The sequence below is a fragment of the Chanos chanos genome, chromosome 8 (genome assembly GCF_902362185.1).
Source record: "Chanos chanos chromosome 8, fChaCha1.1, whole genome shotgun sequence".
NCBI classification, from domain to species: domain Eukaryota; kingdom Metazoa; phylum Chordata; class Actinopteri; order Gonorynchiformes; family Chanidae; genus Chanos; species Chanos chanos.
In genome coordinates, this window is record NC_044502.1 from 20,168,107 (window position 1) to 20,181,286 (window position 13,180).

At 37.6% G+C, this 13,180-nt stretch overlaps 1 gene segment (V, D, J or C); it reads right to left on the reverse strand.

The window, feature by feature from the left end:
• Positions 1 to 1,968: 1,968 nt before the first annotated feature.
• Positions 1,969 to 3,796, reverse strand: LOC115819419 (Ig heavy chain V region 914-like). The segment is given in 3 exon segments: positions 1,969 to 2,022; positions 3,313 to 3,629; positions 3,754 to 3,796. Coding segments are annotated over 3 exon segments (414 nt in total).
• Positions 3,797 to 13,180: the final 9,384 nt, after the last annotated feature.

Here is a 13,180-nt window from a genome sequence, read left to right on the forward strand (position 1 = left end):
TAATAAATCAACTGGATTTTGATCAGTTTTACAAGGAGTACAACAAACACAATTCTAAGAGAAAGCCAGTCTTTCATATATAAATATGGATCAGATTGAAATAAACTCCTAATGACTGAAAGAACACACTGACCTGTGTCTGAAACAGTCATCCACAGATCAGGAGTGTGAAATAATTTGACCTGAAGGAGTGAACTAAGGTTAGAAAGAAATAAGAAGTTGATTAGATGTATTCATATGAACCCCATTTAGACTGGTCTTGGACGAGAAATCCAAGATTTACTAGGACCCTCAAATAAAATGAATGAATAGAGAAAACAAGGATTTATGTGAAATATATAACACTGTGAACACAGTATGTCAGTGTTGTTTTATACTGTGTCTGAGGTTTTTTTGTACAGCTCCTATACTAGATGGAAACACTGTGTGCAACAGGCACAGCAATACACAGCTGTGTGTTCGGTCTGAAAGTTCTGCCCATGTAAAAACATTGTGTTACGGGAGGGTTTACTGGTGAGTGAGATCTTGCTTCTCAGTGAATCTGTAGTGCTGCTGCTATTGCTGCACATGTATCAAATCTACTGCATTGCTTTGTCTGAAGTTTGACTTGCCTAGTTGGTACAGTAGCTTGCGACTGAGTAACCTGTGATCTTACAGGAGATGGAAAATGATGTTCCAGGTTCATTGAAGCAGGCTAAATAAGCTCAATAGAATAAGCTTAATAAGGTCAATAAAATATTTCATTATCAAATGTTTTAACGAATCTCTTAATTTCAACAAGTCTATCCAGCATTTGACTCACAGGATGCAGCTACCAGTAGCAGCAGTAGGGAAACAGTAAACATGCTCATGTTGACTCTGAACCAAGCTACTCTTCTGAACTCAGATCAGTTTGGAAGCCCCTAAATACTTCATGACCGTAGATACCAGAACATTAATATATAGAGAGACATTTGCATGCAAACAGAGATAAATATGTCAGTCAGTGTGAATGAGGACAAAGACCTTTTTGTGGTACATCTAAAAAAAGCAACAACAACAACAACAACAACAAAAAACCCTTCGATTCTAAGGATACATATTTTATATTATGCATCTTTTTTTTGTTGTTTTTTTTACATTTAGATTTACATTTAAAATTTTACTGTTTTATTTACTCAAACCTGGCAATATCCCCAGACACAAATTCTGCATATTGTGTCAAATTATAAGTGTAACACTCATTTTCTGTTTCAGAAATAATATGCTATAGAAAGTGTGAAAAGCCATGATTTTATGAAACTAACATAATTACACGTCATTATACTTCTAACCCATTATTAAATTAATTTATTGTCAGCTGTTTATGATCCCAGACTAAGACGTGCAATTGTTAAGTGTAATTCTAAAGTATCAGATGGGTAGGTACTAGACTATAGTGTCCTCAGTCTTTAGTTGGTTCATATACAAGCAGAAATTTGATTGTATTCATCTGATTTCAAATTTGCCCTACACTACTGTCTATTGTCAGAATCAGAACAGTGATTAAGTCCCTTTTCTACATTCAGTCTTATTCTAAATTCTGATACAAAAGTTAGAAATGCGTGCATTTAAAGTGTAATATATCAATAAAATTAAGAAACATGTATTTCAGCAGCTTGTTTGTGTCACTGAAATATTCTATTGTGGCTCCATTCTGGAGGTTTTTGTTGGGGGGAGCTGTGTGTCTCTAACACTGTGGCAGTCTTTGCACAGTGATACACAGCTGTGTCCTCAGTCTGCAGGCTGCTGATTTCTAAGTAGAGAACATTCTGACTGCTGTCTCTGGAGATGGTGAAGCGACTTTTGAATGAGTCTTCCGTGTCTATGGATCCACCACCTCATATGATCCCAATTAACTCCATGACTTTTCCCTCAGACTTTCTGATCCAACAAGTGCCATAGTCAGTGAGGGCATAACCTGAGATTTGACAGGATAATTTCACCTTTTCACCAGAAGAGACAGTTTGATCGGGAGAAGAGGTCAGAGAAATCAATGTAGACCTGATATAAGGAGAGAAGGAGAGAAAACTGTTACTATTGTTAGAGTTGGGAATGATGTAGTATCATAGAGTGTGATAGAAATAATAAAACAAATGATGAACTTGACTGAATTTATCTTCTCACACAGCAGAAAGATCAAGAGGAGCAGAGGAACCCAGCTCATGACTGCTGCTGCTGGAGACAGAGTGGAACTGAAATGTAGACACACACAGCTTTACATACTGTGTGTGTTTGTGTGTGCAGTCACTTATATGTGTATTTATTTGTGTGGATCTGGAAGTGGGAGGCAGAGCAGAGTGTTATTAAAATGCAAGACTGCTGTAAATATTTGCATATAGTTTTCCTGTCTTATGATGAAAGGTTTTAAAGTGGTATATATGAAATGGATATAAAACAGAAGAACAGAGGTCTTGCCTAATTTCAACATAGAGTTCATATCATAAGAATTGATCAAGTAAAACTTGCAGGTCCTATTTTATAATCTGCATCATGAATTCTGCTTTCAAACAATACTAAATATGGCACTTGACAGACACAAAACATAACCAGAGATGGACTTTTTTAAAACTCGGGTTAATACTATTGGCACCCCCATGAGTTTGTGGTGTGTGGAATAAAATTCTAGACTGCACAAAAGAACTGTTTTGGGGGATTATTTTGAAATATATTTTACTAAGCAGGTACTTGCACTCTTGTTTTATAGAACTATCATAGCAGTAGGTCTATAAATTCTGTTAAACCACTTGTTGCACACCCTGGTTCTTTCCCTTCCTCTCTGCTGGGATATTATCTTGTTTAATAGTTAAAATATAAGCTAAAAAAATCATATCTAATTTTCATTAACCTGTGTTAACCACCATTTAACTGACTGTCATTAAGTAAATAATTTAATACTGAAAAGTGTATAAAGATCAAATAATGAAATTTGTTTTAATTGCTTTTCAAAGAACAGATATACCTCGTTTTTGTTGCCAGGTGAAGAATCATACTTTCTCTCCTGTTGTGAAGTTGTGCATCCAGATTCCCAATGTGGTAACAGTAAGAGGAATAAATACTGTATTATTCGTTTGATGTGTGTTTGCGCACAATCACAAAATGAGATGGTCCTAACAGGTGGCCACATGCATGCTGACAGCTCCTTACATTAAAATAGAAAGTGTTCAGAAAAAATTGTTATACAGTTAAAACACATATTCCTATATGGAGCAAGATCATTGGGCAGGGTTGTAAAGTGTAAAAGTGTATGAAAGTGTTGTTTTGAGGCTTTGTGTTTTTGTACAGCTTCTCTACCAAATGGAAACATTGTGTGTAACGGGCACAGTAATACACAGCTGTGTCTTCAGTCTGCAGATTATTCCCTTGTAATGTTATTGTTTTACTGCTGGTGTCTCTTGAGATGCTGAACTTGTTTTTCAGAGACTCTTTGTAGTATAAGCTCCCACCACTGCTGATCCATCCTATATACTCCAGAGCTTTTCCTGCTGGTTGTCGAATCCAAGCTGTAGAATAGCTAGAAACTGAATATGAGGGCTTGCAGTTGATGGTCATTTGCTGACCTGGATGAACAGTCTGAAAGTCAGGTTGAATCAGCTCATAAGAGTGGACACCTGTGAAAGATTCAATAATTATTACAAAGACATGAGACACTCAGTCAAGTACATTTTACTGTCAGTAAAATGGACTACAATATACTGCAGTTTTAATTTATGCAATTAGACCAAAGAGACTCACAGGATGTGGCTGCCAAGAGCAGCACTAGAGACACAGAGAACATGATTGGTTTTGAAGTTCAATCTTTGAGAATGACTCCTGTGGAGTTCAGAGGCTGTTTAAATGATTTAAATAGAGATTGGTCACATGAATCAGAAATGGGGAGAATTTGCATAGGGGACTCACATCACATGAGCTGTGTGATCCATGCTTTCATCTTTTTCTCTTGTAATGCTGTAAGTGATTACATATTTCACACACATTTTTTTTTTGTTTTTTCAGAAACAAATACGGCATGATTGGAATCATGTGAAACCTGGAATTTATGATTTTTAATTGCAGTTTATTCTCTACGCATAGGATTGGGATGTTTTTTTCTTTTCTTTCTTTCTTTCTTTCTTCAAACTTATTTCCACATGCTCTAGCAAGGCCATGTTAATGTTTGCGAGGAATTTTGAATGATTTGTAATTCTGCCCAAGTAATGGTAAAATGTACCTTTCAGTCATCACTGAAAACATGCAGTGTCACATGAAGAAATGAATTATTAAAATGTTATGAAGACAGTGTTGTGAAATAAGCATTTATTCATACATCAGCAAATGCATCTTCCTAGACCTAAAACATTCTCATACAGGAGTATTTGACCTTCTCCCAGTCTTCCTATTGGAGTGCTTTATATATATATATATATATATATATATATATATATATATATATATATATATATATAGATTAAGTATTGAGTTGAATGATTAAGAGTATTAGGAGTACTGATTTAAGGCGAATTTCTGCTGAACTGACTTCATTAAAAACTAAGTTCCATGTTCTTCATCAAATCCTGGAAGGTATGGTTTTATGAGTTTTATATGATATGTATTAATCAGTAATAGCAATAAAGAGCTTGTTTAAATAAATGTTAGATAACCGTTACAATCACATATTATAAATTTGTGAAGAAATGGGGAAAATAAGTGAATGACTACCCTGTAAATGACTCTGTTTTGTTTTTCTGCTATTTATGTTTCCATGAAGCTCCATCCAACAGTGTAGCTGGTTTTATGAGTTTAGTCACAGTGAATCTCTAGCACAGTAATAAACCGCTGTCTCCTCAGTCTTCAGTTGGTTCATATGAAGGTAGAAATTAGAGCTGCCCTTGGATGCTGTGAACTGGCCCTGCACTGCCCGGGCTGTGCTCTTGTTAGAATCAGAATGACAGTAAATTATCTATTCAGTCCTTTTCCAGGAGCCTGATGGGTCCAGTGCATATAAGCACCACTCACACTAAATCCACTGTAGACATTGGTGAGTTTGTGGGCTTCACCTGGAGACACAACCACTAACTGTTCAGATAGGGCCACAACAACAAGCAGTAACAGAGAAACAGGGAACATTGTTTATGCTGAGCTGGTGTGAGCTGATTCAGCACTTTCCAGATGCCTGGAGGAACCGCCTCACTTTCAAACTACAGTTGATTAAGAATTCAACAAATCTGCATTGATGTATGGTTCTCAACTAGTACCTGTCAGTTAGGAAAACGAGTAAAAGGTATAACTCATCTCACTGTTTAAGAAGCCCAATATACACAGACACTGTGTTGGTTTTTTTTGTTTGTTTGTTTTTGTTTTTTGTTTTTTGTTTTTTTTCAGTAAGAATAGTGTGAGCGTTAATGATATCGAATAATATTGTGCAATCTATCCATGACCAATGATTTAAATCTTAAAACATGTCTGACTGAAAGACTGAAGCATAACTATTTTACATAGTTTATTCTCTGACCCTAAGAATGTCTGGGTTAAAAGAGATATACATGAGGTATACTGTAATTATTTGTACCCTCATACATCTGCTTTACATCCATTTAGAATGACCTTAATAGCCATTGTAGAAAGGAGAGAGAGAGAGAGTGTCAGTACATCTGTCAAGATTGGGGAATCTGGCCGCCCTCCTGGCCATCCTGTGTATTGTTGCGTTGTGCTTTTGTTTGTTTTGGTTTTGCCATGTGCTTCTGTTTGTCCCTGTGTACTCCTGTCCCCGCCCCCCACCTGATCCCTATTATTACCTGGTTTGTCTCCTCCAATAGTCTGTCTCTGCTGTTTATTGTTCTGTGCATTTAAGTCCTGTGTTTGTACCTGTTCCTTGTCAGATTGTGACCGTTTTCTGTCTGTGCCTGCCTGTGTGAGTTTTGCCCTCTGTGATTTGTAAGTTTTACTGTGTTTACCTGGACCTGTTTCTGCTTAACATTTTGGATTTGGTTGCCCTGTGGATCTCTGGCTTTGACCTTGTTTGTACCCTGTTTCTGACCAATCTTTTGCCTAACGTCTTGGAATTGTTTGCTCTCTGGACTTCTGGATTTGACCTTGGACTGGACACTGTTTTTGAGATTGGCTTCTGATTTGTTTTTGAATAAATCTTATTTTACCCAGTGGGTCTGCAATTGGGTCCTGGTCTGTCAAATCCTCACAGAGAGAAATGACTTTTGAATGGTTCATCTGAGAAATGGCTTTTTAAACGGTTTAATGTTAACATATTCTTTAATCTCAGAAGACTCCACTGCTCTTTCCAATAAAGCAAGAGACTGGTGAAGTCTGGTCTTGTCAATACTGTTATAAGAAATGGAACAAATGCTCACTGTTCTGTGTCTCTCTCATTGACTTTTGGTGATGGGTTTTCTGAAGTAATTCACCTAATATAGACAATTTCTTGTAGGTAGACTAGACATTGCGTCACTTTCTCTCGCTGTGACTCTCTGGTACAGTAATACACAGCTGTGTCTTCAGACTGTTCATCTGTAGATAGAACTTTTTCTTACTGTTGTCTCGGAGATGGTGAGCCTTCCCTGAACACAACTAAAATAAATTGTTAGAACTGCCATATATAGCTGCCCCCCATTCCAGTCCTTTTCCAGGAGCCTATCTGATCCAAGCCATCCAGGCGCCACCAAAGTCAAACCCAGAGACTGCACAGGTCAGTTTGAGATCCACCAGGTTTAATGGTCACTGGTTCAGATTCAGTCAGTGTCTGACCCATTACATCTGTGTACAAAGAGAATATAATAAATTAAAATAAAAACTTACATGTAAGAACATCATGTGAACTGATGTATTCACATTCATACATCAAAATAAACTTAAATGTTTAGAAATGTCTTACATTGTTCAAACATCAACATGATGGTCAAAAACAAAAGATCTCTTGACTCAAAAGAGACATGAGAATATAAAGGTCTGAAGTGGAGTATTTGCATAATCCATCCTTTAGAGACTTAAATAGATTCAGTGAGTAACTCTGTGATCAGAGTTTGGAATCTGTGAAGATTTCTCATGATTCAAGACTAGATTATGAAAATTCAACTATGCTTGTTACATTCATTTTAATATGATGAAAAAGAAGAAAAATAATCACCATTATAAAGGGGTGATTATAAAGGGTAGAATGGTTCACATGGATGGACAGATCCAGTATATGATTATAAAGGGTAAAATGGTTTACCCTCTAGGGATTTAAATATGACAGCATTTGAGACCAGTTTTTTTTTTCTTTAATGAGTTCACCTGTGCTCAAAACAAAACAAAATGAAACAAAACAAAAAAAGAGACTCAGTTACTGTCTGACCATATGTTACTGTTGTGCTTAATGTACGAGTCCTAAAGGGGAGACTTACAGTATCATAATTACAACTCTACTCCCACATCCCACCCCTTTAAGTTTTTGCTCAGCTGGTTGAATGAGTTTAATCACAGTGAATCTCTAGCACAGTAATAAACTGCTGTGTCTTCAGTTGGTTCATATGAAGGTAGAAATTAGAGCAGTCCCTAGATGCTGTGAAGGGGCCCTGCACCACCTGGGCTGCTCCCTTATCAGAGTCTGAGTAGTGGTGCATAATCCAATCCATTCCAAACCTTTTCCAGGAGCCTGACTGATCCAGTGCATCCTATAGCTTGACAGAGTAAATCCACTGCAGGCACAGGTGAGTTTGTGGGCTCCACCTGGAGATACAACCACTGACTGTTCGGACTGTGTGAGAACCTGACACTGGACACCTGAAAGAAAATCAGACAAAAACATATTTTAAAAAAAGATCACAAGTAGCACAACTATCTGGAAAGTGAGTCCTTTATTTGTTTTAAATAATGCATAAACTTACTTTGTATGGCTGCTAATAGCAGTAATAAACACACAGGTAACATGCTTTGTAATGAAATGCACTGATGGAAGCTGCTCTTCTGTCCTCTACAGAGATCAGAGGGATTTTCACTGGACTGCTTTTTTTCTGCATGGTTGTCATGTTTATATAGGTAGAGAATTTGCATTGCCTGCTGGGGCTGTGGCATACACAGTTCCCATTCAGTTTTCATATCAGTCCTGACTGAATGCTCTCAGCATTATTTAAAGCAGACAAGCGCCATCTACTGTTAACATAAGAGAATTTATCGTTAATGCAGAACAAGTAATTTATGTTCTTAACTGCAGACTGTTCAATGTCTCCTCTGCCCTCAGCTTATGTGTCTCTACACAGCCTAGACAGAGAGCTTAACAAGGCTGTAGTAAATACTCAGGACACTGCTAACTCTTAAGAGTGTTTGCTGAGAAACCATATTGTAAAACTGCAAAACACAAAGAAATAAAAATATTTTTCAATTAACAGAGCTTTATGTAAATAAACTACATATCAATCAAAATCATAACATATGTATGTAAAGTTAACTAATATGCTTCAGTAATTTATCAGAATGCTACTTTCTAAATAACAAACAAAAAACTGTTGTAAAATTCTGGTACAACAAGCAGACTTGATAAATATTCTTTAACACTACCAAGCTAAGTTAGCTGTCGCCTAGTCTAGGATGCTACTTGAACATGAATACAGTAATATAAATTACCAAAATTGATATGTGTCCAGATAGAACTAGGGGATATCATAGAACTTAATTGTCTGATTCTTACAGATTGTCCTGTGTCAAGGGCAGTAAACAAAGAAAATAGACACTTCTTTTACATTCCTTCCACTCTAAAAGCTGAAATCAAAATGGCTGCCATAATGAAATTCACTTGTGAGACCGCATAATTACGTCTCTATGTGGCAGTATTGATCACAGTACCGGGGACAGAATAATGTCACTTATAAGTTTTCCGGTCCTGTCAGTGATTTAGCTTTTACTGTTTCACTTTTTGACCGAAGATCAAGGCAGACATCTGATACATGGATCTCTTAATGGATCCCTGTGTGTGTGTGTCTGTGTGTGTGTGTGTGTGTGTGTGTGTGTGAGAGAGAGAGAGAGAGAGAGAGAGAGAGAAAGAGAGAGAGAGAGAGGCTATGTCTTGTCTTGTTTCTGTGGGAGTAAAGTTTTATGATGCACATTTTTGTGTGTACTGCCCACAAAAAGATCTACTGTCAATTTCTCTACAGTTCTCCACAGGCCTGTTTGACAGCAGTAGAGCTCTCACACAGGGTGGTCTCTGATTTGCATCATTGTGACTGTCAAGCACAGTAATTCACAGCTGTGTCCTCAGTCTGCAGGTTTTGTCCTCGCAGAGACACTCTGCTTCTTGAGATATCGCAGAAGACTTGAAATTTGTTCTTCAGTTGTTCACTGTAATATGTGTTACCATCACCACATATTGCTCCAACCCATTCCAGTGTTTTTCCTGCAGGCTATCATATCCAGTCAGTACAGAAGCTACTATCAGTCAGTGAATATCCAGAGACCTTGCAGGATAAAGTCATGGACTGACCAGGCTTCACAACCATAGAATCAGGCTGGTTCAGCTCAATGCAGTGGACTCCTGCAGGGCACAAACACAGTCAAATATAAATAATTTAATTCACATTCCCTCTGCACTTTTAAAATCCAGGTGAATTCACTGGTACTCACTGTTTACAGCTGCCAACAGCAGCAGCAGTAGCAGAGAGGAGGAAAACATGGTCTAAGAGGACACAGCTGTGTTTGGAGTTAGTCTTTCTCTGCTAACATACACTCAGACATGGTATAAATATGTCTCTTATCCACTTCACCACTGAGGGTCACATGGTTTTTATCAGTTAGACAGGTTCACTCCTAAAACCTTTATTAAGAGCTGAGCAGTTACAGTATATATCCCAGCTCAAAGACATTCATTTTTCTGCACACTTTTTACAATATTCCAATGTAATATATTAAATATTGTGACTGGAGAGGTGCTGGTTTGACTCCCAGGGCCAACATCCACAACTGCGTGCCCTAGAGCAAGGCACTTAACCCCAAGGCTCCCTGTGCGCAAGGAATGCTGCCAACTGCTCCTGCGTCTGGTGTGTGTGTGTGTTCACTACTGGTGTGTTAGATGGGTTAAATGCAGAGGACAAATTCACTGTTGACTGTTCACAGTGTGTGTGTAATCACAGAAACTTGAACTTAAATTCATTGAAATGCTTATCTTAAATGTTTTTCAGTGTGTACAAGTGTGTGTGTGTGTGTACATGTGCACATATTCACTGTTGTTTGTCATGGCATTAGATGTCAAACCATAAAGCCAAAGTTTTGTTACCACTTACAGAAAGTTACACGGTTTACAACACAATTGTGTTTATATAAATCCATTCACATGAATTTGTGTTTGAGCAGGATTATTTGCCTTTCTTTGCCACGTGACAATGCCATTCCAGATTTTTTTTTTTTTTTTTTTTTAGTTTTATGAAACCAGTTTTCAAAACTCTCCAGGTTTGCTATTTGTCTGTGGTATATTTACCTTGGTTAGGTTAAGTAAAAAAAATGGAACTGTTCTTGATTCCTGTTTGACATACTTCTCAGAATCATACAGCATAAACTAGTTAAAAATAATGTATGATGGTTTCCACCTTGCTTCCACAAAGACAAGTAGATATTGGTTAAGACAACGGTAAGTAGCTCTATCTTTATCATGAGTTCATAGAATAATTGATAGAGAGCATCATTACTTTACTTAGAGAGACACATACAGCAGTAATTAACAGTTAAGTAAAAATAAATATCTAGTAACTAATGGAGAAAGTGCACAGACAGCTCAGAGTACAGTAAGAAAACTGCATATGTGGAGGTGATGGAAAATGTCCAGTAGGGCCAAATAATTGTCTTCTCTGCAGGACTGAAGAAGGGAGAAAAAAAGTAACCGTAGATCAGAAGCTTAATTCACAGGTGAGTAGGTTAATTAATGGCAGAGCTGGCCCGACGCATAAGCGAACTAAGTGGCTGCTTAGGGCCCTCTCGTGGCCACAAGAGAGCCTACAAGAGTGCTTGAAATAAAGTTGTAATTTTACGAGGAAAAATTCACAATATTACAAGAATAAAGTCGTGATTTTAGGCTATGTGTTATTTTAGAGGGGGAGTATCAGAAGAGCAGCCTGTCACCTGCAGAGGTGGACAAAGTAAACAACTCCATTAATTTGAATAAAAGTATAGATACTCCTGGTCAAATATTACTCCAATACAAGTAAAAGTTGTTCAGTTCAATTTTTACTTGAGTTAAAGCACTGGAGTACTTGCTTTTAAAAATACTTAAGTATCCAAAAGTACATTTTCTTTTTAATGTCATCACATTGTTGTATTGTTGCAACAATGCATTTACAGAGTCTAATGACTCTGAAACAACCTACTGAATACACTGACTTGCTTGTAGAACCTGTAGAATAAAAAGCTTGAGGAATATGCTACAAAGCCTATAGAAACACAGTTGAACCAAATGCTTCCTCTGTAAGACAGTGTATAGCTTCAGTTAAACAGGCACAAGGTTAACTCAGATTGGCCTTAAAAGGATAAACATGTCATAATGTTGTAGGCTAGGTTAATTTTACTTCTACTACATAGCATAGTCTGAAATGTGAAACAGCTGGATGACCATCATCACCGCTTGATTCCTGCCCCCCTCATCTTATTGGGACCGGGTCCTATGTGAATCTGCTGACCTTACAAATATTACTGTGTTTACCTGACAAGATTAAAACATATATTTCTGAAAGGATTTTTGTCAGTAACGTTAACTTGGCATTTTCGCTAGTTAACTATTAGTATGCGTCAGCAGTGGATTCATACAGGACCCGGTGTTATGCCCAAAATGATTTTCAAGCCAACTGGTTTCCATAGGTGTTCACACACTGTATTAACAGTAGAAGCTGTGGTCTGCTTCTGTCACCAGATTCGTCACACATTCACAAACATATAAATCGCAATTTTCAAGTCACATCTCATATCTACTGTGGCAAATGATTGTAAGTGTTAGGCGAACACAGCGCGCGAACGCATACAGGAAGCAATTAGCTTGGAAACCAGTTGATTTCAAAAATCTCAGACATGGACTTAAGATATGGCCATGGCTGCTCTGGTGAGGAAACTTTATCTTTATCATCTTTATCTTCCATTGTAGTAGCCATCAGTAAAACCGCCAAGTTCAGTTGTTAAAAACAATGCAGCACGCACTTGACTGACAGCATTGGAGCAGTTTACTGTGATTGGTTTTTCAACACAATGAACACAATATGGCCTATTACATTTTAGAAAAGAAAATTCGTCCGCTGACTTCAAAGCTATGCGTTAAAGTAACGAGTAACGAGAACCTTCATAGAAATGTAGTGGAGTGAAAAGTACGATATTTGTCTTTCAAATGTAGTGGAGTAAAAGTCATACATTTCCAGAAAAAATAACACTCAAGTAAAGTACAGATACTCGAAAAATGTACTTAAGTACAGTACTCAAGTAAATGTATTTCGTTACTGTCCACCCCTGGTCGCCTGTGTTAAAATGAGGAACAAAACTGTAAACCTGTGTGTACCTGTGGTTGACTTGTTTACATTAAATGCATAGTCTACTGGTTTATTTTGTTATTTTTCAGTACACCACGTTCAGTATGCCACTTGGTACTGTATCACTTTGAATATTAAAGTGCAGATAACACCAGACCACTCTTGAGAGTTTGCCACCTTTTAAGTTAAAAACCATAGGAGGGTAAAAACATGCCAGGCTGACTGTTATGATGTAAGCAGCACAGCTGCGTCTAATAAAATTGATAATGCGTGTGTTAGATTTACAGTAGGTGTGTGAATGATCAAGCGTTGATAATAGTCAATAGTATTGGTGGGGCGGGTCGGAGGCGGTGGGGGGCCCCCAGTCAAATTCTGCTTAGGGCCCTATAAAGGCTTGGGCCGGCCCTGGTTGATGGGGCTAATGCATAAATGCACAAATGGTAGTGAGTTAGTTAGTTAGTTAGTTAGTGTGTTTTTCTATATTCAGCAAAATCATGTCCTTCAGTATCACTGTTGGATTCTCTGTTCCGGAACAGTTTTAGTAAAATTGAAGCTTTAAAAGTGTTCTGTCTTTCACTGCTCCTTTTGTAGGATAACTGAAGTATTTCTCTCACTGTAGATGATTTGCTGCCTCAACGGCTCTGTTTGTTTTTTGTACAACAGTGCCTCCCTTTCTCTCACTGTGAGTCTCTGGCACA